This window comes from Sebastes fasciatus, chromosome 16, assembly GCF_043250625.1.
Source record: "Sebastes fasciatus isolate fSebFas1 chromosome 16, fSebFas1.pri, whole genome shotgun sequence".
In the NCBI taxonomy this organism is placed as follows: Eukaryota; Metazoa; Chordata; class Actinopteri; order Perciformes; family Sebastidae; genus Sebastes; species Sebastes fasciatus.
Genome location: NC_133810.1, coordinates 15,375,464 through 15,403,214, shown reverse-complemented (window position 1 = coordinate 15,403,214; position 27,751 = coordinate 15,375,464). Strand labels below are relative to the sequence as shown.

At 40.4% G+C, this 27,751-nt stretch overlaps 1 protein-coding gene across 14 annotated transcripts in view; it reads right to left on the bottom strand.

Moving 5' to 3' along the window:
• Window positions 1-27,751, bottom strand: part of fryb (furry homolog b (Drosophila)) — a 73,762-nt gene that overhangs the window by 32,836 nt on the left and 13,175 nt on the right. For 11 of the 14 annotated variants that reach the window (XM_074610428.1, XM_074610419.1, XM_074610421.1 and 8 more), the window contains exons 2-17: window positions 13,800-13,993; window positions 12,623-12,676; window positions 12,393-12,532; window positions 11,514-11,604; window positions 10,475-10,554; window positions 10,114-10,194; window positions 7,892-8,060; window positions 7,442-7,534; window positions 6,571-6,669; window positions 3,981-4,082; window positions 3,429-3,532; window positions 3,014-3,122; window positions 2,503-2,589; window positions 1,369-1,540; window positions 1,152-1,284; window positions 760-867 (exon numbers count right to left, since the gene is read on the bottom strand). In XM_074610428.1, coding sequence (XP_074466529.1) covers window positions 760-867; window positions 1,152-1,284; window positions 1,369-1,540; window positions 2,503-2,589; window positions 3,014-3,122; window positions 3,429-3,532; window positions 3,981-4,082; window positions 6,571-6,669; window positions 7,442-7,534; window positions 7,892-8,060; window positions 10,114-10,194; window positions 10,475-10,554; window positions 11,514-11,604; window positions 12,393-12,532; window positions 12,623-12,676; window positions 13,800-13,919 — 1,742 coding nt within the window. In that variant the 5' untranslated portion in view covers window positions 13,920-13,993. Of the gene's footprint in view, window positions 1-759; window positions 868-1,151; window positions 1,285-1,368; window positions 1,541-2,502; window positions 2,590-3,013; window positions 3,123-3,428; window positions 3,533-3,980; window positions 4,083-6,570; window positions 6,670-7,441; window positions 7,535-7,891; window positions 8,061-10,113; window positions 10,195-10,474; window positions 10,555-11,513; window positions 11,605-12,392; window positions 12,533-12,622; window positions 12,677-13,799; window positions 13,994-20,770; window positions 21,187-27,751 lie in introns of those variants that run through there. The other 3 variants (XM_074610429.1, XM_074610431.1, XM_074610427.1) reach the window with 2 other exon arrangements.

The window sequence follows — 27,751 nt, the reverse complement described above, 5'->3', positions numbered from 1 at the left end:
TGTCAGCTGCATCCATTCTAGAGATTCGCAGTTCATGGCAAAAATAGACAGTGAAAGTGTTTTTTTGACAGTATATTGACATCATACCAGCAACATTACTACAGCTTCAATGTCTGTATCTGTAGAATATGTTACAGACATGAAAAAAAGTAAACATTTGTTTTTAACTCAACACTTCCTGCATCTGTTTCAAAAAGAAGCATTTTTTCTGTGGACAGAACTCCTTTATTTGTTAGCACGAGGCTTTTATTTTTGAAATATTTACAGGACAGTGTTGCAGAAAATGCAGTGACTTGCAAGGATCCATGAATGAATAAGGTACCGGATTTTAATTGTGGATTACTACTATTATTTACAAAAGAGCACATTCTTCTTAACCTTTTACTGCCTAAAATAAATATAAATTACATTTATAATGAAATAAAATGGCCATTATGAAAGGTAAACTCAATGTAGAAAGAAAGGGCTGGTGAAAAAAATCTGGTGAAAAACGTTTTGCCAGATTTAAAAAAAGAATCTTTCACAGATGTAAAAAAGTAACTTAGAAAAATCATCCTGGCAAAATCTTTTTTTCGTCTGTGAAACATGAAAGATTATCCTGGCAAAACATATTTTTCCACCTGTTCTTAAGTCATAAAGACAGGAGAGAAAACAATTTAGATCACACTTAGAATATGGTTCACCAGAATTTTATTTTCTCGCTTGCCTTTCAGGGCTTCTGTAGGTAATAGCATGTTAGCTGTCCTGTCTCTAACTCACCGTGAGAGCAGGTCAATGAGCTCAGGTTTGGACATGGCATCAGGAAGGATACGAGGAATGGCAGCCACACATGTCCTGAACAGATCGATTTTAGGCTTCCTTTCACCACTGTCAAAGACGGAGGGGGATGTTAGGCACGCTAACACTTGCTTAAGGCAGGGAAAGTTAGCCATTTGAAACTCAAAATACAGGTAAGTCATTTTTGTAAAAGATGTATCAACTATAAACATACAAAAGATATTTATCACATATCATATTTATCAGGCCTTGTGCCAAAAGCTCATACTAAAATAGCATAATTTCAAATACGTGACATTTATTTTCTGTGCTTCTTGTGCTTTCAATACAGCATTAAACAGAATAACCCTCAGCTGCACTTTGTAGTTACATACGTGATCATGTCCTCTGGTTCTTTGTTGAGCATCTGGACGCTGGTGAGCATCATACAACGACCCACCTCCTTGTCCAAGTGTCTCAGGATGTTGTCCAGAGCCTTTCTCACCTGGGAGTAGTACAAGGACATGCCTGTGGAGAGACAGTACATGGAGTTTAGAGACTACATTAAAGTTACATTATCTTGAATGCCTACACACACACACACACACAGACCTATTAGTTTGGCTTCCTCTTCAGTAAGCGTCTTGCTGAGATAAGTTTTCTTTTTCTTCAGAGAGTTTCCAGAGGGCAGAGTGGCTCCTGTGTTGGGCATGGGAGGCTCTCCGTCCTTCTGTTGCAGAGCATCTGCTATCACCAGGAACGCCCGGAGACCTATGTTCATACGCTGGAACACAGATAAAGCACAGCATCCTCACTGTGTGTCTGTTTGGAATGAGTAAACGCACATCACCAGGCAGTGCTTACACTTTGACAAGCAGAATTCATATGCTGGAAGACACAACAGAATATATTTTCTACTGTGTATGAATATTTATGTGCGATGATTATTGTTTAAAACATTCAATAATTCAGTGCCTCTCAATAAAGGATTTGTTTTTCTATTCAGAAGTGATCTTACAGTGTCTGTAATTTACTACTACAACATGAATACAGTATGATTAATGGCTTATATATTGTAGTCTGAAAATCCTGATGTCTTCCTGAAATTGTAAATATTTTGGAATTATTCACAACACACTATTGTGAGTGTTTATAATGTTTTATTGTGGTTAAAAGAGTATTCAGATCAAAACTAATGCAGCAGAACCAGAGATACTATCTTTTTTATTCCATGCATACTTTTTCCTTGTCAAAACCCTGGCGCCTACATTACCCACAATGCAACTAGACCTTGGTTGGAGATTCTGGAGTGTTATGGTAGTAGCAGGTAACTTAGCCTTGAGCCGCTAGCTTCAAGCAGAGATGAGGAGTGGGCTACAGAGTTCTGGTAAGCTCACTTCTTTCTAACTCCACATCTCCAGATTAATTTCATTTTCAAACTTGTAGTCTTCATGATGGAGTGACCCTTAAATCTGCAGTGATTTTAATGATTTGTCTCTGATTATATGACCAGAATCCTGATATCACATTGCATATAATCAACCCGGAGTCCATATCTTTACTACAGCTGAAAAGGTCCTTATTCAAAGCACCAACAGAGAACATACAGTTCTTCACCTTCCTCGCTGACTCAGGACTACAAATAAAAACTGGAATGCTCATCCTCGTAACATGGCCAGAGGATACACTGTTGATCTGTGTGCGATTGTGTGCACACGATTGAATGTCTGTGTATGCTCTCTTTACCTCTGGGTTGAGACTGAAGGCTTTGGCAGGTTTCCCAACACTCAGCAGATCAAATATGATCTCCTTCATGGCGAAATCCAGTCTCTCCTGAACAGAGGACAAACAAACCGATGTTAACAAGATTTCAGAGTTAATGACAAATAACACTTGGAAAGATGTGTAAGGACAAGATAATGTATGGATATAATACTTTTTTAGTATCTATTTATGTGTTATTTACACTAAATGTCATATATGCAGTTTGGTAATCGTGTATTATCGGAGCAACTGTGGGAGTAGGTACTGAAATTTTATATTTTTAGCTTTTAACCAGTTTCTGCAATTCTGTCAGCTAAGAATTTTTGATTAACCGGTGTTTGTGTTTCTCAGTGATAGCGGAGAGAAGTACAGAATAAATCTTGGAAGTTGGCACATTGTTGGCTCCACACTAAACACAACAACCCCCCCTTCATTTCTCATGACCTGAGGCAGAAAGGAGCAACGTAGATGTGTGCGCAAATGTGATACACACCTGTGCAATAAACTGGATAATCTTGACAAAAATATTCAGGGGCATGTCTCTGGGCACGACGCTCCGACTCCCTTTGGGGAACAGAGTGGAGGTGATGGATGTCAGACGGCTGTGGGGAAGAAGGAGAGACGAGAGAAAGGAGACACAGGCAGAGAGGGGAGGGAAAGTGTTGAGAAATAAGTTAAGTACCTCAGCAAAATCATTACGTTTCTCTTTTTAAAAAGGTACGGTGTGTAGGATTTGGCAGCATCTAGTGGTGTGGTTGCAGACTGCAACCAACTGAGTACCCCTCCGCTTACTCCTCCCGGTCCAAGACTGTGGTAACATGAGCTGCCAAGTGCAAAACCATATTGACATATTGATGCTAAAAAAGGTCATCCTGTTGATTAGAAATATAACATAATGGGGCTGTTACCTTTGTGTTCCAGTGTTGCTCTCGCACTTTATTCGGATCATGTAGACCCACAGCAGGCGGTACAGTGATTCGAGAGCCACGCGTGCCATCTTGGGGTCTTTATTCTGCATCCAGACAAAGATTTATTGTGTTTCACCAGGTCCAGGTGCACTATTTCACATACCTACATCTTAGAAAAATGTTTCACAGGGCTTACTCTCAGCCAAAAAGACATACCAAGACAGGTATTCCTCACATATTGTACCTTGATTTATTCTATGCACTACATACACTGCTTCCTCAGCATATACAGTGTGATGAGGAATCAAACAGAAGTCTTAATGAGCCCACGTCAATCACCATGTTCTCAACCCTGCGGTGTTTCCCTCGAGGCAATACATACTGAGGGTTGATTTAATAGCTGAAGAGGTATTAGGTATTGCTAGTGCAGCAGTGTGGGCATGTGCCATTTGTCGCTTTGTCAAAATCATTCCCCAGACATTTATTGCAGACTGCATTGTTTGAGTCCAACACTGCTTGTGATCTATTCAAATAACCCCCACCACTACCTACCTTGAGGTTTGAGAGGCAGTTGTTGAGGAAAATGTGCCAGCGGCTGAGGAAGAACTGCTTCTGACTGACACACAGCAGGCAGGTCACCAGAGGATACAGAGCCTGGCGTGGAGAGAGAGACGACAGACGGGAGACATTTGCATCAGGCGCATCAAATTCAAAGTTCATTCATTGAATGTAAATATAAAATGAAGGACTCAGGCTGTCTTCCTCACCAGTTTTCTACACGCATGCACCTTATTACTTTGAAATTGTTTTTAGACGCTGAATCTTTTAAAACGCATAATATGTATTTTCTGCCACTAGGGGGCTCTCAATCAAAACAACTACAAAAAGGAGTAGTTTGATGACGCCGTGAAGTGGCGTGGGATCATTGGAGTTGGCTTCTTCACCATTACCGATGAAAATGTATCTGATCTGACTCAGGCGGAAATCATGTTCACGGACGAGGTAATGTATAAAAGTCTTATTCACGTCACGTTTAGTCACGTCATTTTTAGCCATCTTTAGCCATCTTTAGCCATTTCAATGCGGTAATGATACATAATACACCTTTAATGACGTCCATCTGAAATTTCTGAGCTCTTCTTCTATCATTTAAAACCAATTACATTATTTCAGATGAAGCTTTTCACAATCATGTTCCACTTGTTTCAGGCCTCATAAATCCCTCATTAACCTGTTTTTTTCCCCTCAATTATCTTTGTCTTCCTCTCTGGAATTGAGTCAATTTAACGAAACAAAACACTTATTTCTCTGTGCTTTATCTTTCCACTAGGTTTCATTAGAAGAATAGGGGAGCCTGACGTTTAATTCATTCATGGACTTCATGGAAATGTGAACACATTTTTTCCTCCATTTCATGGACAAAATTAAAGCAACAACGTTTTGAACTAGGGCTTTCCTCGACCTAAGAAAGTCATTGATTAGTTGATTTAATAGACAGATCTGTAAAACTGAGTTTCTCCACAAAGAATCAGACAAATGCACCACTTTGAATCTTGTGTTTACCGGAGATGTGCTCATAAGTTTCTTGCAAATAAGTCATTCAGCATGAAAAAGCGCAAAAAATGACTAATCGACTAAAAAACTCTTAGTCGGCTAAGACCAAAACTACCAATTAGTCAACTAATCGACTAAGAGGAGGCAGCCCTAGTTTGATCAATACCAATACACAAGTTTATAGAAAACTTTCAACATAAAGTTCACATACAGGAATGTGAACTTGGTGTCTCGTCTGTTCAGTCTATCTGGTAAGATTGTGTAAGTCTGCATGCAGATCATTCTTTAACATGAATGTGAGTCCAGTTACACCCTCGTCATAAATGCTTTTGGAAATAATCGGTTTGAGGAGCGCATGATTTACCTGTCACTCCTTATCAAAGTTGGCATTTGTTATCTGTCTCTCCCGCTCTCAGTGTCTCCTCTCACTCAGGTAATGTCAAAGAAAAACAATTACTGAAATGCACCACATTATTGCCATTCCTATCATGTCTGTCGATTCTGCTCTGACATGGCAGGTTATTGTTTATTTGTGTGCATGCATGCATGCATGGCTGTGCGTTAAGAGAAAGTGAAAAAAAATACAGTATGTGTGCAGAGAGGTGTGTCAAGCATGATTTGTTCTGAGTATTTTGGAGAATCCAGCGAAGGAAATGCGCGTACTGTCTGCAGCCCCGAGGACAAGTCTGTGTCACAGCAGCAGGAACCCGTCCAACCCTTATCACAAATAGCAACAGCAACCAGCAATAATGCAACACAGCAGCCTGGTGCCATGTTTTGTTATCCAATTTGTCTATCAGATGGCTGTGGAATACAACCCAAAGGTGGGGCAACATTTAGGGGAAAACTAAAGGCAATGCCTCAGAAAGCATTGCTCTGCTGGACTACAAAAAAGCTTCATCTTATCAAGTCATAAAACATTACTTTCTTAAAACCAATCAAAAAAAATCAAGAAACAAGAAAGATTAAGGTAGGTTACGCACTAAAATACATAAAAACAATTAACATGAGTTTGGAAAATACTTGAAACAAATCGATTTGCATTGGAAAGATTTTTAAAAAACGTATTGGATGGGCTGTATTTTTCCCGACTATTGGAACTAAACTACAGATAAAAATAAATTTATAGGAAAGATTAGCGAGGAAGCTTCTTGTTACCAGGAAATAATGTAGTTACATTTCGGTAATATTGCATCCGAGATTGTTTCCTGATCTATTATTTCCTTAACATTAATTATTAAAACTTTTAGGCAGTGACAAAGGGGAATTTTCAAACCAGTCCTAACAATCAAACAGCGTTATTTTGCTTGTTTTTGTAGTACCACTATCTTAATAAGGGAGAAGTACTGATATCTAATTAGCTGATTCCCCTGCCTGTTTCTCTGCCGTGGACAAATATTGCCCATCTGGCACTGCTACAAAAAACTAGCCTGTGTACTGCATACTGCACTCCTGCCTCCTTTCCATAGAGAAATAAAAAGCCCACATGTTGGGAGAGTTACAGTAAGTGCTTTCACCGATTGCTGTTAATGGAGAGGAAATGAAGAGAGATGAGCAGCGATGAAACAGAATATGAAGAGAAACTTACCAGAGAGTGTTTCTTCCTAGAGGACAGGTCCAGTGTGGTATCGTACAAGCTTTCTACGAAATTTCGTAGACACGGTACGTTCACCTCGTTCTTCACAGTCTGGGGGAGGACGAATAACCCAAAAGTTAGTTTAGAGAAGTGTTTTTTACAAGACTCAAACCCTACTTGATGCATACAGACCGATAAGACACTATGTATTCAGTTCAGGTTACGATTTAGGTTATTCTGTAAGGGATAATGTACAGCGAGCCGATCATTGTTGTGAAATAAACCCCCCGACAGGGCGATGTGGCACCGACCCTGAACGGGTTTATTTCACAACAATGACCCGCTAGCTGTACATTATCCCGCTTATTACACGGCTACTTACTTAAGAAATCAATAATTTGACACAAAAATGGTCCGCCAGAGTCCGACATCAGAACTGAGCCCATAGCAACGGTCTGTTATACATAGCAACGGTCTGCTATAAAGAAATAACAGACTGTAGAATGCCATGATTGACCAATCAGAATTGAGTATTCAACAAAGTTGTGTAATCATAATATATTCAGACCAGCAGATGCAGTGTACAGCAGGATGACAGACATACTTTTTTATTTAAAGCTACTACGAGGTGTATTGATCATGTTGGACATGTGTTGGCACGATGACAAGCATTAAGAATAACTATATAGAAATAGCCAATCTTCTCGCTGATGGTCTTGTTTACTTATGTAGGTCATATAGGGTGTGACTGTTTCATAACCAGTTAAAAAGTTCCTCAAAGTAACTTTAAAAGACAAACAATAACTTCAATGTGACTCTGGCTTAAAATGAATCCAAAAGTGCACTGAGTGGTGTTCTCAGCAGTAAGATGAAATGCACTTACAGCAGCTACAGGTACAAGTATCTCCACGAAGAGGCCGGCTAATGAGTGCTTAATGTCTTTATCCTTCACTTCCAAGAAATACTGCGCGCACTCCTGAAGAGAGAAAGAGAGTCAGAGACAGTTAGAGAAAACAATGTGTGTACATGATAATTCTGTTAATGCAAAGTCACTGGTTCTAAATAATCCCTGCATCGTTATGGGCGAAGGAAATGAGAAACATTCTCACCCCTGCAATTACCATCAAAGGGCCAATAAACAAACACTTTACTCCTAATTGCGTCAGTGGAACGTCTCGGTAGTCGATACGATAGCACTAAACTGCTTCCGGACATGAATGTATGCAGAGAAAGAAGCACGTCAGTCCTGTAAACACTCCTTGAGATTCCTAAACCAGAGCCTCTTTACAACTTGCTGGCATGTAAATAACAGGTCAAGTGATGTCAGCTCTACCTGCATAAACTGGAAGGAGGCTTCGAAGTCTTCCACCGGGTACATTTTGATGCGGAAGAACTTGAGTCCCATGATGAGGCTGATGGTGGACTGGATGACGTAGGGGCTCTGCTCCTTCTGTCTCAGCTCCTTCAGCTCGGAGATGAACTTCTTCCTCACTGCTGGGAACCTGCCGGGGAAATGGCAAACAGATGTGAACAGGCGCTCTATTCTCTGGAGTGTTAGGAAATGTTTTCATACCCAGATCTCAGCTGGTTTGTGGAATTACTACAACAAAGCAGCAAACATTTCTTTCCATGTGTGTTTATTTGCTAATATTAAACTTTCTCCTGTATGCACCTGTTTTTTTTGCTTGTGTGTGTGTTTGCGCACCATCCAAATAGATTTTACCAACAGTGCTCTGCAGGCCTATATTTAGAATGGCATCTGGAGGGGTGATGTGGAGGGAATGTGTATGCGTGCACTTGTTCTTTGGGCGTCTGCGTTTTTTTTTTTGCGCATTCTTCACAAGGGTTGCCACAGCAGTTAAGTAAGTGGAACAGTCATCGGCCTTCTGTTTAGCGTTTAAATAAGATACACATAAACACTGTGATCCATAAACCAAGCTGTAAAAACACGAACATAATGCCAAGAATAAAGTATGCGCCCAGATTGTTTATTGCCTGTGTGTACTCAACCTTTTCACAGCCCTGTGTGTAAATAATGTACTACAAGTGAATGACACTGGAAAGGGTGTCAGAAATTAACTAAGACGCTTAATCAAGTGGAAAACCCACCATCTATGCAAGAGACGGTCTGCCTCTGCTAGACCAGATCTCAAAGTACTGACTTTGATCCATTATTAAATCGATGACTGTTATTAGTGTGTGTGTGTGTGTGTGTGTGTGTGTGTGTGTGTGACAGCAGTGACTGAGCCGCCCTCTGAACCTCCTCCATCACAGTAATAACCTCCTGGAAAATGGGAACAGTGCTCATCTCTCATCACAACATTACCCAGACGGAGGACCATCATCTGGAGTGTCATTATCCTCAGTTGCCGCCACACACGCACGCACACACGCACGCACATACGCACGCACGCACGTATGTACGTATTTACCAACACACACAACCAGACTACTACTGTAGCACACAGGGAAGAGCAGGCATTTGTTTCTTTTCCTCACTTGTAGTCAAGACAGCATTAGTAATCGCTGTTTCCACTGAAAAGGGGGTCAAGAGGAGGACAGGTAGCTACTGTAACTACATATACAATACCTGGATTACATATTTTGCCTTTACTGAGAGTAAAGACATGAAGAATTTCATTCTAAACTGTAAAAATAAATAAATAAATCCACATTTAAAACTGAAATGTAGATATTTAAACGGTACTGTTTTTAAGTTGTTACACGTATAAAAGTTTTTGAATCGTTTTTTATGCCAATGTGTGAACAGGTTGTAACCTAACTTAAAAAATTAGACCTTCCGCAACTCTCTGTGTTTCCTCTATCAGCCTGTAGACTGCTTTTAATGTGAAGAATGCGGGACGATTTTCCCTGGAAAATCCGTCTCGCAAAACAGGAATGTGACCGATGTCGAAGGAAAACTAGGATCAACATCGCCAGCCTTTGATTCATGGAGGGACCTTCGTTTGATTTTGTGTTTAAAAAACGGACCCCGAGCTGTTCTGTTGGACAGGTAAGCTAACATTACTGCCAAGCATGTGAACTATATCTTAATATTGTGGTTTTAGCTGTCAATCACGTTCAATCTCGTGTGTGTGTCCCCTCACTGTTTTGACCGATGCTCGCTCGCGTCTATGTAGTGCAAGCACAAGCATGAGCAACAGGATTCTGACTGTCGTTGACTTAACAGCCACGGGTGTCACTGTTAAAAAGAAATTTCTGATACTCACATATAGCCCCTTTAAGTGATAGCCACACATACCTTGTGAACAGTGGCATAAAAATAAGTGCAATTATAGCATTTTTAATAGTTGTAAATTCCTTGACTGTACCAGATTGCATCTTCTATAGCTATGTGATATTTTTTAAGAACTTCCGATGATACGTTTTGCAGAGATTTTCACTTATATGGTTATGTGGCAAATTGGAGATTACCTCAACAAATTTGCAACAAACAATCCGAAAAACATAACGTCAATGCTGTTGATATACAAACATTTAAAGTGCATGCACACACAAACACACATGTAGTATAAACACTAATTTGCACATTACCTGGACTGAGCTACAACTCCCACTACTTCAGCATAGAGGTCAGCCACTATGTGCATGTTGCCTGTGTTGGGTCCCAGATACCTAAAGAAGTAAACACAACAATTAATATTATAGTATATAGTACGGTGCAGAACTGTAATAACAATACACACATTTGTTATATTTATTTTTATGTATAAGATATATATATATATATTTGTTTATATAAGAGCTGTGCATAAATGCATTTGGATGTCAAAACTGCATGTGAATATGTTGCAGTTGGTCAAAAAGTGAAGACAGTATTGCACATTTTACAAATTGTGCTTCATTCAATAAATTCTAGTAAATTATTTGTGTTTCCATATGTGATCATTCTTACCCTTCTTTGTATTTGAAGTGCTTGAAGGTCAGGTTTATGACTTCTTGGATGAGTCCATCCAAAAGGGGATGGAGGGGGATCTGGATTGAAAAAAAAAAGTTCTCATTTTATTCTGAATCCCGTCTTGATGTATATGAACATTTAACTAAAACAATACGTCCAAATAAAAAGTGCTGTTTCTATGTATTCTGCTCACAGTCTGGGGAGCTTGGCGCGCAATATATTTGCATATTCTTGACTGAATCAAGAATATGCAAATTACTCTTTGTATTTGCTTTAACTTAGTTGCAGTTTCACATGAGTGGGGTGGGAAATACTGCACAACTGGTAACAAGTAGGTTGTTAAAGGGAAAATTCACTTGGATGTCCATTTAGTGTTGATGGTAAATGTAGTCCATTGAAGCAATAAATTCCTCAGTCCATGCTATATTGACCGAGAAAGCTGAGTTCACCTGCTCACCAGCCATATCCTCTTGCACGGCTAATGCAGCCGCAGCCTCTCTCTGACATATACTCTGACTCAAATAAATAAAGCTGAATAACCGATTCAGTCAAAACACTACAAAAAGTATCCATAACATCCTCTGCATTCATATTTTGGGATGCCATTGCTAGTTTGCAATATAAGCGAAATGAAGGAGGACGTTTTTTTAATGACTTTATTTACCCAATGGAACTTACAAACAGGTTTAGGAAGGTCTTTTTTCGAGCGGCATCTAGAGCATGCTCGCCCCCTGGCTACTGAGAGGCGGAGACTAGAAATCCAAGTTGAAATAGCAGCCGGTAGTTCTTCCTTGCATCCAACTACGTCACTGTCACGTCAAATGACGGTGCTGAATGCAGGAAGAACAACAGATTTTGCATCTGTATAAAAGGATTCAAACAAAGGTACAAACGGAACTTTACCAGCATGTCTTGGTTCCCAGTGATTGAGGACAGACTTTTCCCTTTTAAAAGTTGAACCCACTCATGCTAATAAATTTGAGGAGACAAACAGCGCAGTGCAGACTTATTGATCACACTGTAAATTGAGACTCACCTGCTTCAAAACTTCTATAAGCACTAGAGAAAAGATGAAGTCTATTGCTAGATCTCTCCGCTCCAATAAGTAGTCCTTCTGTTGCTCATCACTGAGACAGAAACAAAGAAACAGAAACATTAGTTATGACATTCACTGTAAATTGTGCTGTTCTTGCCTTTGTACTCATCACAAGTGAGAATCTGCTTTTATTAAATTTCCGTTAATTAATTCCTTGTAGACACCATCTGGTCCACTATGTAACTGTGTGTACTCAGTGTGCAGTTTGTCCGAGATTTGGAAACAAGCTTCTGCAAAGAGGACAACACCTTCAGTTCTGGATTAGTTGTAACACTAGTGCCATTTATTTGTGTATTTTTTAAAACGGCAGTATTGTTTTAAATTAGACTTTGTTTTTCTGCTGTTTGTGTGGCAGGGCTATAAACAAATATTCTGTTGTACTAACAGTATTGCTTATTGTTTATTGCATTTAAAGGTAAAGTATGGAGGATGGGACCTGCCAGTTATTTTATTATTTTATTCTTATTTTATTGTTGGTCATTGGTGCTTTTTATAAATATGTATATAATATTTATATATACACCTATTTTTTCCACTACTTGTGTACATAACAGTCCTGTCTATTCCTCACCTTTATCTGTCCAGCTTTATTGTCCTTTCTTATTTCTATCTCTGTGTAAGTACATTTGGGGGAAATGCATAAAACTTGGCAAAACAAATCTGATTTTGATTAAAAAACTTTATGAGCGAGGATGAATTAATCATCTAACATGGTGGTTTGTTGTGTTTTTGTTGTTTTTTGACCATGCACTTTTTTTTATGTGTAAGTTAGACCTCCAATTTCCAACTTCTTAGTTGGGTGCAGAGAAGAATTCTCACTTTTTTGACTTGGTGTTAGCTCTGGGTCGATATTCATGGGACTCGTCTTCCAGGCCGTTCTGCCGCTTGTACCAGTCAAACAGAGTCCTCAGGATGGACGGCAGGCAGTACTCTGCTAGAGAACTCATACTGCTGATCAACTAAACACAAAGGAGGAGGAAGAGCAGAGAATGAGAGGTTTATCCCATTCCCAAAATAAGATAATGTTACGATGTGTCCATGTCAGGTACCTGGTCGAACTGTGGGTCCTCTCCTCTCTGCAGAGATTTGTTGAGTGGTTTCTCCTGTGACATGAGAACAGACAGAACATTCATGTCAGAAGAGACAAGAACAAGTAGACATTTTATTATGAAACTTTGAGATAGGAAACTCAAAGTTCAAATGCCTCAAAACTGTTCTAATCAAAACTCAGACTGACCATCTGAATTTGTTTAAATTGATATATCTCCCCACACTCCAGCCTGTATGGCCTGTAAATAATATAGTCTGTAAATACTGAAGACACTTGAAACACCAATGTTGGTGTTGCATTTTTTTTAAGCTAAATGTAAATGTGATCATTGGCTAAGTGCCTAAAACAAGCCCAGAAGCGATTTCATTACTTAGTATCAGACTAGCTGCTTAGGCACTAACCTTGTTATGTTCTTTTCCTGAAACATATCAGGTGTTCAGCACTAAGTCCAATAAACATACATAAAAACTGAGATAAAATGCCAAAACTCTTCACGTCACTATACATTATGGATTGTGCTCAGACATTTGGATTTATATTAAATATAATAATAATAAATAAGCACTAATTAATCCTCTGAACCCAAAGAAGAAGTTTCTGTAACTAACTTTTTGTAGCTGTAGCTGCTCCTCAAATGCACCAGAGGTTATAGAAAACTAGAATTACCACTGGCAAAGCCTATAAGCTTTGATAGTTGACAAATGACTGCAAATAGGTTACAGTGTGTTGCACTGTGAGATGCAAACTAAAAAAGCTAGTTCCTTTTAAAAAAAGATGAGGTATTAACATTCACCATTCAAGTTTGCTAAAATGTAAAATAGGGCCTTTCAAAGGTTTGTACTGTGTGATCATAGAGGACAAATGAGACAAGGTTTATATTTAACCCTGATGAGAAATAGGTTACAGAAAACAGATTAAAATCAAAATGAAATATTTGTTAGGTGGTTTTTAAATTTGGTTTTATTATTTATAAGCCATAATGCTGAGGTTACACTATTTAGCAGTGAGGCACATTGCAGGCATCACTTCCTCTGCACAAAAAAAGATTAGTCAGCATATATTGTCATCAAATGCCACTCTGAATAACACAATCAGGTCAAATGTATACCGAGGGGAATGACGCTGTAACCTGAGAGAGACGAAACAAGATGAGGAACAGATGCAAAGTCACTCACCAGTGGTTCGGCCATGATGATGCGAATCTTGCGTTCGGAGAGCAAGGTGAAGTTGGCAAACAAGCTCTTTAGGACGAACTCGCCCGGCTTACTCTCCGGGTCCACGTTGACGGGCACCATGACGACAGGACCCTTCCTCTCTCCCAAGGTTCCAGTGACTGGCGGGATGGGCGGCTTCAGTCCCACTGGAGAGGCTGGGGAGAGTCAGGACAGGTCAATTAGTCTAAGACAGTCACTTATTTTCTATGATTTCTAAGCAGATTTATGGATGTTTATTCATGATGGGCATTGGAGATGATATCCTCGGAAAGTGTTAAGTCACACTCATTCTAATAATATGTGTATGTTCAGATTTGACTGAGTTATGACTCCGAGACGGGTTTTAAAGCACCTTAATTGCCTCCATGAACTGTCACAGCCACTGTTGCAGCTCCAACTGCTACAATACAAACTGCCAAACTACTGTTACCTTCATACGAGAACCTCTCTGCATTGTACAGCCGAGACATGGATCCTCTCTCCAGCCGCTTGTCTTAATAAACGTCATACTTTGATGAACAAACAGAATTTGTCCCTGTCAGAACAACATATTTTTATCATGTCTTTCTGTAAAGTTAAACCTCCTCAGTCATTACTAATTTGTGTTGAGCGTTTGTCCAAGTTTGACAGAGTACACTTTCCAGGCACACAGATGGACACTCACACACACTGGGCAGTCCATGTTTTCATTTCTCCCTTCTGATTACATCATTAGGGAGATTGGGCACTAATAATTCTTCCAAGACGTAATGATAAACACACAGAAAAAGATAGACAGGGGCTGCGTCCGAAATCACTCACTACTCAATATATGGTGGGCAATATAGTGTGTTCGCCTTATATAGTGGACTCAAAGTATCCCACAATGCTTCATAAAAAGCAGTGGACAATGATGGTCACTAACCAAGCACTATATACACCATCATGCATTGCGCTGGAGGAAAAAATGGCAGACGGACCAAAAGGAGAGAGAGCGGCGCGATTGAGACAAATCCACAAGTTGTGGCGCATAGGGCTGTGGTGGTGAAGGAATTTCCCCTGCAGATATAATGGTTGGCTCGAAGTGCAATATGCAGTATTATTGGCATTTTTTTTTTACTTCATTTATTCTGATTTTAGTGCTATAAATAAGCTTTATTGTTAAGCTATTAAATATGCGAAATATGCGAAATATGCGAAATATGCGAAATATGCGAAATATGCGGCGCTGCCATTGCAAAGAAGTTAAAAAGAAAAAAACGTGAACATACATGTCATGTATTTATTATGGATGGTCTACCAGCAGATGTTGATCTGGCACGTTTTAATTGTGTGATAACAATGACGTAATTAACGGCACCGAGGAAATGACCTGAGTAGTGTCTGAAAGTGTTTTTTCCTTTTGTCGATGAGCTCACGATATAGTCCTCTATATAGTCCTCTATGTAGAACTCCTTGGATAGTGAGTAAGGAGTGGTGAATGAGTGAATGATTTTGGACACAGCCAGGGAGTGGTTGGAGTCTAGAAGGGTGAAAGACGGACAGACAGATATAAGCAGACAGACGACAGATGGACAGACAGATATAAGCAGGGAGAGGGCATTTCCTGTCATGCGTCTCTCGGAATATTGACATGCCCTTAAAATAGAACAACAAACTCATCACTATAAGAAACGGCGTCTGTGACTATAGACTATAAGAGCTTAAGCAAGACTTAGTGGAAATCTATACTATTATTATTACAAAGAATCATAGGTCAACCAGTACAGTTTATAGGAAAATACAAACACACACAACGGCTGCAACAGTAGCCAACAAAAGGAGACGAAATTTGCAGGTTTGATTCCCTGAACAAGGTGCGTAAAATACTTCTTTCCACAAGCAATAATTCACCAGAACATTTCCCAGAAGTGGCTGGTGTGTGTGAGTTAACAACTCGAACCGACCTTTCATGACCACGTGACCTGACCTCACTGGAGAGGTGAGATGTAAACACTAACTCCCAGACAGGACAGGACAGGCCCCTCAGGCCTCATAGGCAGCAACCTGTTTGCATGAAAGCTGAGCACTCGAATGAGGCGAACATGCGTGCACATGAACACACACCCCTGCACGCTTACCGAGGCCCTTGATGAAGCTGATGACACTAGCCCTGCTCCATCTAGTTGGCACTTCCATGGTGCAGACAGCCAGACAGAGAGACAAGGATACAGTGGGTAAAATGGGTAGAAACGGTGGGATGGAGGAGGGATGGGACACTGGGAGAGGGTAGGAAGTTGAGGAGGGGTAGCTGAACAGTCTACAAAGTGTAAAACGCAGCTCCCATGATTGACAAGTAAAAGTAATTCCTTGCGGAGAGATTAGCGGCACAGAAGAAGAACTATTCCACCATGACAGCAACTACAGACATCAGAATAATGTCTGGCTTTGGCACTAGGCAGGTTTAACCGAAGCTAAAAGTGTGAAGCTCCATCCTTCAGAAAATGATAGGCAGGTAAAGTGAAAGACGTGCGCCTGGGGCGATAAAGAACCTCGCATGACAGCTGTATTCCACACTCAATCCAAATGAAACAGGAAGATATGCTGTATCCACAGACCGGAAGAGCCATAGCCAGGTTAAAACCGCCCGAGTGAAGACGACTTGACACCTCGGAACGGCGAGTGTTGCAATCACAGAGGAAGAAATGGTGTCAAAATGTCTTCTCAAAATAGCAGAAGAGACGACCAACTCCGTCGTGAGTGAACGCTACCAACGGGGATTGAGAAATATTCCACAGCGCTGCTCCAGCAGAGGCTTGAGTAGATCAGACACTGCATGGGGCCCCATGCTTGAGAGCTACATGAGCCTAACGGACCAACTATCAGTTTCTACTTTAGCTTCTGCTCCGACTCCGGCCCGCCATCACTTCGCTGTACGTCAGCTCCGGTGACCTTGGAATCCACGCATTGGAAAGTGAAATAAAGTGCTTCTTTGAGAGTGGTTTTGTGGCTGCCCTTTAGTTGTCAGTAGCAGTTAAGTAAAGTCTGCTCCTTGTGGAGATCTGACCAGAAGAGTTGGGTTGGAATTTCAACACTGCCCCGAGAGAGAGGCGAGGGGAGGAGGGAGGCGCTATATATAGACCACTGGAGGTCACTCTCTTACATACCCACCACTCCCACTGACCCCCACTCATACACAAGTGCACACACATGCAAACGCAGACATGTACATGTACACATGTACGCAGCAATTTTCCGAGGCAGACAGTGACAAATCAGGAAAAGTAAGTAATGTGATTAAACTACAAAGCAAATGGCACTGATCTAATTCAGTGAATACAAGGTTGACTCTAAACAGAGATAATCCGGTAAGGCTTCTCTGTGACATGAATTTAAGATGTGTGTGTGTGTGTCTGTGTGTTTGTGTGTACACGCATGTGTGTGTGAGCCTTATGCGTGTCGGCGGGGAGAAGAGATGAGAGTGGGAAGATGTTAACGGTGTCCGATAAAGCTGTCGATATAGCGCACCAGAGCACCCTCGTATACATTTGCATGACTCGGCACTTTGAGAGATGAGTCAGCAGAAATCTGCCACGTCTAGTCAATACAAGCCTACCTTTGTTTAATTACATTTTATGTCCTAAAAGGTTTATTTAAGAGGCCGAGATGCCAAAAAGACAGATGAGTTAGACAAAGGAGGCGGGGAGGACGTACAGAATTGACCTGCATTACTTGATGGACAGAACATTTATCAGCAAATATTATTATTATTATTATTATTATTATATATATTATTGATAATAATTGTTTTAGTTTTTTTTTTTTAAGTTTCCAGCGATTCACATCCAGCGATTCCAGTGAGGGTTTGATGCTTTTCTTTGTCTGACACGACAGTAAACTGTTTGGGTTTTGGACAAAATAAGACCTCCGTCTTTTTTCACTATTTTCTGACATTTTTTTCAGACAAAGCGATTAATAAGAAAATCAAGAGGAAATAATCAGCAGATTAATTGTGGGTAACTGTTAGTTGCAGGCCTAGTAGAGAGACAACTTTACATCTACCTTCATGCATCACGTCGTACCGACAAACAAGCATACTGAAGTGATGAATCATGTCTAACATGTGATGATAACACACGTACGTACCACCTGACACAAGCACACAGCTTTCAAAACACAAGTCGTCACAGAGAGGTTTGGTAAGCATCGCAACAAGTTTCCTTGGCCTGTAAAAAGATAAATCAGTCCTGTCCTGTACAGCCTGTACAGTTTGTTGGCAGTTGTCTGAGTAAAGTGGATTGCAATGAGTCACTTTTAAAAGCACCGATAATTACCGCGAACACATACACCGACTGCACTGGACAAGACCTAGCAGAACCAAACCTGTATGTTTGTCAGAGGAGGTAGCTCACGAACTTTGATGATGTGTGATTAATGTATTCTGGCATTTTCATTTGTGTTACTGTTGGTTGGTCCTTTAGTCAGTTATGGCAGCTTTCAGTACAACTAAGGTAAACCTGAACACTTGAATCACAGGTATAATCACATACTGTATACAATTGCAGAGTTTGACATATAGCTAAAAAAAATAAAAATCAGGTGCGTTTCTCAACAATTATAATTCTAAATATATGCATCTACTCGTGCTTACAAACATTATGGATGTAAACAAACATTTAAAAGCATCAGAGAATTATAATAGGTTTACATGCATTTGGATTGAGGCTTATAACCAGTTAGCTTGTTTCAAATATGTGTGTGTTGACATAGTTAAATAGGCATACACAGGATTATTTCAGTACAGCTGGCAATCATCTTGATAAGATCAGCTATATATCTAGTGATGTCACTCGATAAGTAACTTAACCTTGAAACACTGGACTTATCGGGCCCGTTTCTTGCCTTTCTAGCCTTATGACTGCCTTCGTCATCATGACCTTGGAGCGGATGCAACCTACGCGACTGAATTTGGTCCTATAGCGGACAGAAGCCGGAGCTTAAATGAGGAAACACATACACCATCTCATCATGGTCCCTGTGAGTTATTTTCTTATTGCATCACATAAATGGCTGCGGGGGGATCTGTCAACACATCCCCTGCAATTCCTCTGTAACCCTTACACCAACATAACCCCCTGCTGAAAGTAACCTTCAGCACACACCTCATATATGAGCTCCACACGGCTGCCCTGCTGTGCTAACCACACACGCACACACACACACGCCAAAATGTTTTTATGGTGTCTAATGAAAGGACAACACAAAGACCATTTAGCAAATGGAGCACATTGAAAGGAGTCCATATAACTCTTAAAATACTCAGAGAAAAGTGGCGAAACATATGCATACATGCCATAGACTGTATACTGTATAAGAAGTGGAGGTTGTCACCATGACATCACCCATTGGTTTGTGGACTGCCGTTTTGAAGCCTCAAGTTCTGCATTTTGGCCCGAAGTGAGACAAGAGGGTGGAGCTTAGTACAACCAAACGCTGCATAAGACATTTTTAGGTGACCAAAATGTTACAAATAACTTCCATGAACTGAAAACACACTGTGAAAGGGTAAAGGGTTGTAAGACGAAAACACGGACAACTCCCAGACCGGACAATGCCGTGGTAGCGACCTGTCAATCACAAGGTAGCCACACTAAAGCATACCCTGCTTTATGGTCTATTTGACTCTAAATGGGACCATAATTTACTAAATGAACATCATGCTGTATTGAAGACGACTTGAAACTAGAGGCTGAGACCATAAACTCATGTTTACAATGTTTAATGAGGTAATAAATCAAATGAGAAGTAGTATTTAGTAGTATTTTCTTCTATACAATCAGACTTCTCAGACTATATGAGAGTCCCAGTGGTAAAAAGACAGCAGTGCTTACTGTAATGTCTCAGGTTTATGAGCCCATATAGCTGAAAGTGCAGGAAAGTACAGTATGTCCAGTTGACGACAGTTTGGGATGCTGCTGCTGCGTTCATCCCAGACTGACATACATTAGCTTTACCGTCTGTTTGGTAAACACGGACTGAGGAATAACAGATTCAAGTTTTGTGGACTGTCAACAGTACATGTAGTAAGGGTGTAAGAAAATATGGAAAATATCGAGTATCGCAATATTATGTATTGTGACACTGTATCGATTCTCTGTATTGATTTTTAATTAATAGTTTACATGCGAAGATTAACTCAGTCAATACTTTATTTCATTTGCAAAGAGATGTGCCCTCTCAGTGTATGTGTCCTCTCAAAGTAGTGCGTCGATGTTGGATGTTACAGGGACTGGGACAAATGCAAATGCAGATCTCACTGTTCTGTTTGCTAAAAAAGTTTACTTTTTACTCAGATTTTATGCATATGGTAGTGTTATCTTTATACTATGACAATTTTCCTAAATAATCCTAAAAATCGCAATATATCGCCTTGCTTACAGTATCGCAATACATCACAATACATTGAATGGTAACCCCTGTATCATGATAACGCCAGATTCTTGCCAATACACAGCCCTAACACGCAGTTGGTTGACAGAATGATAACACAGGTAAACACGATGTGTATATTCAACTTTTAGTGCTGAGCACAATGATTATAACAAAGTCAAAGACTGACTTCTTCTTTTGCTGAGTAATGCGCTCTATAATTCATACAGAAAACTGCTGAGGAGCCAGATTTACCCTTAACTAACCCTTAGAGCAGTTCTCTCTCTCTCTCTCAACCCCTTATCTTCCATTATTCCATTACGTAACATTGCCAAATATTGACAGTGTGGATCATGCTGTACGCTGCCTGTTTTTCAGTCTCATCCACTCCTAAAACACACACACACACAGACACACAAAATAAACGGAGTCTGTACACTGCAGGATCTACTGACGACTAGTCGGTCTGCTACGAGGGCAGACCGCATCACGCATTTGTTTGGCATTCGCAGCAACAACAACCGTGATGTGTTAACTGTACTCACTCCCTCCTAAGGACTTGAGCAGAGACTTGATGCTGATGTCAAAGAAGCCTGAATCCTGCTGGCTGGTCGCCATGGCTGCAGAGGCAATGTCGCCACGGTGACAGACAGCAGAGGGAGGACAGGACGGCAGGATGAGGCGTTGCGGACAGAGCAAGTGAGAGAAAGAGGACTGTGCTCCGAGAGAGAAAGACCCGGAGAGAAGGAGAGAGGGATGCGGGTGGGCAGCCAGCGATGCGGATGTTGCGGCTGTCTGCTGCCGAGTGTGCGCGTGTTTGTTTGTGTGCGTGCGTGCACAAAAAAGAGTGTGTGTGTGTGTGTGTGTGTAAAAGAGAAAGAAAAAGAGAGCGGCACTCAGCCTCGCCTGTGCTCTATGTTGCTATCTTGCTGGCTAACACCCCCCATCCCCTCTCTGTTTTGCTCTCTCAGGACAGTGATACACAGATGTTGGTAGACGCAAGCAGCCAATCCTCTTAAAGGAAAGGGAGAGAGAGAGGGAGAGGGAGAGGGAGAGGGAGAGAGAGAAGAGAGAGAGAGAGAGAGAGAGAGAGAGAGAGAGAGAGAGAGAGAGAGAGAGAGAGAGAGAGAGAGATGGAAAAACATACAGTAGATAGTACTGCACAGAGGGGGGGTGGCAGAAAATAGAGGGAGGGAAGATGGGAAAGGATTGAGGGACAATAAAGAGACAAAGGAGGAAAGGAGGATGGACACTGGACTAATTAAGATGGAAGATGTTTTTTTGATCACTGTTGACCAGTTCTGTCACGCAATAAGTGTTGAGTGAGCACGCTGCAAGCCCGCCTCGACCAATGAGAGCCAAGAGAAGCGTTGATAGGCAGTCAGCACCAACAAATAGCCAGGAATAATAACCAGTCAATGGCATCAATGCCCCCAGATGGGTTCATATTGCACATACAGTACAGTATATTCTAATTAGGGCTGAACGATTAGGAAAAAACATCTAATTGCGATTATTTTTGATTGATTGCAATTGTGATACGATTTGCGATATTAGAGGGAATGATCATTTTTACATCATTATGTATCATTCTTATTTTCATTGAAAAACATATTAAAATGATTAAGAACAGAGAAAACAAAGATGTTTTCTTAAGTCTGTAGAATAGTGCAGCACCACAATATTTCATTTAAAGGGACTGTATGTACATTTTTACACATATAAACGTTTTTAATCGTTTTATTTCCAATGTGTGAACAGGTTGTAACCTAACCTAAAAATGAGACCTTCCGCAACTTTCTGGGTTTCCTCTATCAACCTGTAGTCTGCTTTTAATGTGAAGAACATAGGACGTTTTTTCTGGGAAAATCCAATGGATGTGACATCATGTACGCTTGCGAGTCCCTTTACTCTCCGCTACAGGGCTAACAGTTTGCAACCATAGCTCACGATCGGTTAGAAATGGAGTCTTCTAATGCCAACAAATGACCAATTATCACCACAACTCAGACTCCAATGCAAACTCCAAAAAAAAAAAAAAAAGTTGTTTTGACCGATGCTTGCTTGTGACTACGTAGTGCGAGCGCGAACAACAGGACGCTGACTGTCGTTGACTTAACTGCCACAGGTGTCACTGTTAACAAGCAATTTCTGATTCTTACATCTTGCCAATTTAAAATGGTATTTCGACACACATTTCCTCTTTAACAAATATTGCGCTTCCTGCGATTTGAAAAATTGCAGTACGCTATATTGCGATTTAAAAATGTCAATTAATTGTGCAGCACTAGCTCTAATCGAGGTTTGAGTATGAAGTGTGTGTGGCATGCATACTATTTTTAGTTGATTCTTGAGTGGGGTGGACACTATTGCCTTACAATGCAATGCATATTAAAAATTGTCTTTAATTAATAAATAAGAGATATGATGCTTTTTCATGTTCCTGAAGCTGTCTCATCCCCATCCATTTTTTCCTGTGTCCAAAATCACTCCTTATTTACTATAGAGTGCACAATAACATATTCTGTACTTGAGGGAGTAATTTCCACTGGGGATGGAGGTGACATGTCCCCCCTCACTTTTCAAAATCCTACTTTTGTCCCCCTCACTTTAACACTTTCAGTTTGATTCCTATATATCTAAATATTGTCCTCTTACTGTCCAAATGCCAAAACCCAGCTGGGAGAAGCTCTGAGTTGATCAAAAAATGTTAAATGTTCATTTGAATTGCTTTCAGTTATTACTGTGTGCACTATGCAGAGTATTTTACATGACCCAATCCATTTTTGTGTGTGTTGGACAGAGGCGTTCTAATACAAAACATCAAGTACCAGAGACAGAGTTTGATACAAGTCCTACTAAGACATTCAGAAGGCAGTTTGGAGATATACGATACTCTGGAAGTACTAATACACAATGAACAACTGTAACAGACATGCTCTAATGGGAATTAATAGCTTCCACCTGGAGACTGTTTGTTGTACCAATCTGCTACTATCTAAATTTGGGTTGGTGGTAGGGGAAAAGGTTTTGGGAGATTGAATCTGACTGGGAAAACCTAAACACTGCAAGGTAATGAAAAACTCTGTTTGTCCCTCACAAATAAAAAAAAATGAAAAAAATCGGATTGATCTGTGTAGCTCTAACCGGTACATGTACTTTACACCAACAGCAGAAATAGATGACGATGTGTCAGGTGATGAAATGGCAGCAGTGACATACTGTAGGGTGGTGCTGCACAGGCAATTAACTTGTTTGTGTCATTTGCAGTAATTTGCATTTTAACGTCAATGTTTTGGCAAACCTGCTCAGCTAAATTAACTGCTTGGCAATTAAATGATTGTTTTGTATTCATTTCAGGTGCCAAGATGCATGACGTTGGCTGCTCTTGCAGAATATAGTTTTAGCCTAAGAAATCAAATTGAAGCGAAACAGCTGCTGTTGCACTAGCGTAATCTTATCATAGCTTAGTGACATAGTTAACATCCCTTCACTAACATTTTCACTAGTTTACCACCGAACCCACTTTTTATTAGTTACTTGCCTCCTTAAGTAACTACACGGGCCAACACCAACATTTATCAGCGCTTTGGTTGCAACTGATATTCCACCCTACTGCTGCGGTTAAATTCTTGACAAATTAAATTAGACAATTAGTAAGACAAAAAAAATTATCTCGCTCCACCTTAAACAGTTACACATTTCCTTTGTTGTCCTCACAATTGTCTGTCTAAACAGAAATGCACGACGGTCATTGTGGCATTGACGCTATGGTTGGGTGACTAAGAGTGGAAGTACGTAAATGGATAATTGGGGTCATCATGTAATTCGCTGGATGAACTGCGGAAGTGCCACAGGACATATGAACGGGTGAGGTGGGGGGAGAAAATGAGAGTGAGGGGATGGGGACGAGTAGAGTGCATAAGATACAGTATCATGCAAAGCCGCAGCTCACAGGAGAGCTACCGAGCATAGGATGGCCTGGTTCACATTAACAGACAATTACAGTCTAATCTCAAAGGAGGAGAAATATAGCAGAGGACCACTGCGGGCCTATTCTTGTCTGCAACTTCTGCTTACTTCATTACGGTCCGGGGCCAAACAGTTTAAGCAAATAACAATTACTGCCTTGGTGTTAACCTGCTTAAGACAATTCAGTCAAGTTCACTATAACAGAGAAGTAAACCAAATCTGATTTTCAAAATGTTCTCCTGCAACTGCAAGTTTTCTGTGTGTACCCTCCACTTGCTAATGCACCAAGCAGCTGAACCATAGACTGTATATAAGAAGTGGACGCAGTTGCTGTGATGTCACCCATTGGCTTTTGAAGCCTCGAGTTCGGCATTTCGGCCGTCGCAATCTTGATTTTTTGCAGAGCAGTCGCCCCCTGCTGGCTATTAGAAAGAATGCAAGTTTAAGGCACTTCACTTCACAAGGCTTCACTTCTCAGACCTGGAGGTAGCCCACTGAGCTGTACTCAAAGAAGGTTACTAAATAATATTTGACTGAGGTCTGTTCTTTGTTATCTCAACCCACTGCGGCCTCATCTCTTCTTACTTAAACAGAAAGTATGAAAATGTCAAGGATTACTGTTTGTTGACCCTATTCCTCACATTTCTCATTGGGTTAAAAAGTTACATCTGCCAGCTGTGGGGCAATGGGAGGTTTAAGTCATTATGCACCGGCAAACTAAACATGACACAGATAGTTTTTGTGTGAGTGGGAAAGCTGCGGGTGAGGCATAGTAAGACCTACATTTTCTTGCAAGATTAAATAGCAAAGTCAAGAGAAATAGAACAGAGAAACAAAAGTGTTTGTAGTAGCGCAACTCATGTCCAAGATATGAAAATCTATTCAAATTCATGACCTACAATGAGAATAGGGAAATATTTGCCACAGAGTGATACACATTTATTCTGCTTACTAATAAAAATCACTGATATAAAGACACACACACACAGACACACACAGACACACACACACACACACACACACACCCACACCCTTATGGAGGTCCTAGGATTCCTCACATTCTGAGCAGGGGCCTGGGCATGCCAGCTGTTGGAATGAGACTTCTCCACACACACAGCAGCACACACATACAGTACACGCACAGGCATTCATGCACACATGCATACTAGTGCTGTCAATCGATTAAAATATTTAATCGCATGATTGTCCATAGATAATCGCGATTAATTGCAAATTAATCACATTTTTTATCTGTTGAAAATGTACATTAAAAGGGAGATTTGTGAAGTATTTAATACTCTTGTCAACATGGAATGGACAAATATGCTGCATGTGATTATCATAAAGTGGGCATGTCTGTAAAAGGGAGATTCGTGGGTACCCAGAGAACCCATTTCCATTCACATATCTTGAGGTCAGAGGTCAAGGGACCCCTTTGAAAATGGCCATGCCAGTCTCTCCTCGCCAAAATTGAATAGAGAATGCTACTTGATGAAACTGACATAACGCGATCAGCTAGAGAGAAGACGTATCACTCTGTTGGAGTTGTTTGAACTACAAAAACCCTACAGTGGTGTTACAGAGTGATGCGTCTTTTACCTCATAAACAATCTTTGACAGATTCCATGCAGCTTACAGAGAGCACACAAACAACAGCCAAGTTTTATTTTGGCCTGACATCAACTTTCACGGGGAATTAACGTTACTGAGTGACAGCTGATGTATGACCTGCGATGATGACAACATCCAGGCGGCGATGTTTGTCAGTTTAACTGATGAAAGTGGCGGGAAGCGCGGCTTACAAAGCTGCTACCTGAATGTTTTGGACACTGCTAATCTTTGCTAATTAGAGATTTGTTACTGTTGGAGAGTGGTATGTCTTCCCAGGAGAACATCTTTGAATTCGATTTATTTCCTTGATTATTCAACTAATTATTTGGTCTAAAAAAAAATCAGAAAATGGTTCCCCAAAAACCCAAAGATAGTCTGTTTACAATCACATATGACAGAGAAAAGCTGTAGGTCCACACACTGGAGACACTGGCGAATGTTTTGCTAAAAGAATATTTAAAAAATCAATCAATTATCAAAATAGTTGCAACCACAGAAAATCGCAGTACATCTGTTAAAAAAGACAACATTAATAAAGTTATCTGTCTTATGACATGTGCTTGTGTGTGTTAACTGGTCCATCATAACACAGCAAATGAGTACACACACACACACACACAGGGTCACAGTTCACACAGCGGTGTCTCCTTGACACAGCTGGGTTGATCAAATAGATAACTGAAGAATGTGTCAGTAGTTTTCATGCCAGGCATACCAGTCTCCCCAACATCAAAGCCTCGGCCATGCACATTATCACAGCACAGAAGTCCCATAAAATTCAATTCCAGTGCATTTCTTGTGTCGACAATATGACCTTTATGATCTGTATGCTCACTTATTGAGAAGTTAATTTTTCCTGGAAGACATGTTTGCACAGGTGGTATATTGTTACTTCACTCCAGATCTGCCCTTTCACAGTACGCCCACTTTTCTCTCTTCTTTTGAAGTTCAGCCAAATCCCACTGAAAAAATGTATAGTCAGATACATAACCTTTCTGCTCTACTCGCCCTTAATGTGGCATCATCTTGAAAACCAATTGGACTTTTCCCTACACGTCTCTCCTACACGATCCTTTTAGTGTTTATTGTAAAAACACACTTGAACTCTTAAGTCTTTCCTTACAACTCCTTCTTCACTACTTTGGGTTGTAACGTTGGTGACCTATAAAAGACTATTCTGTCGTAACTTTGGGTCACTCTGGATAATAGCATCAGCTAAGTTAATATAGGTGAATATGTACTGACAGTGTGAGGCCTACTTTTGATTTTGACCAGGCTGTGGCTTTCCAGGAATAGACAGAAACACTGGATCTGTTTGTCCGTTGAGAGATCAGTTGACACTATTGTAATTTCTAAGGGTAGACAAGGACAGAGGGCAAGTCTCAGAGATAAGCAGATCCTCCTGCAACTAAAAGGTTACAAGTTCAGGCACAGATAGGCCATCATTTTCAACAGCGATAAGGGTGTCAGGAGTGTAAAGTTTGGCAACTTAAGTAGGGGATGAAATATTAATAAAACTGTAGTAATACTCTCTCAAAATATTCTAAAACACAAGCCTGCTAATGCCATATTTAAGGCTGTCAATCGATTAAAATATTTAATCACGATTAATCGCATATTTTTTATCTGTTCAAAATGTACCTTAAAGGGAGATTTGTCAAGAATTTAATACTCTTATCAACATGGGAGTGTGAAAATATGCTGCTTTATTCAAATGTATGTATATATTTATTATTGGAAATCAATTAACGACACAAAACAATGACAAATATTGTCAAGAAACCCTCACAGGTACTGCATTTAGCATAAAAATATATGCTCAAATCATAACATGGCAAACACAAGCCCAACAGGCAACAACAGCTGTCAGTGTGTCAGTGTGCTGACTTGACTATGACTTGCCCCAAACTGCATGTGATTTTCATAAAGTGGGCATGTCTGTA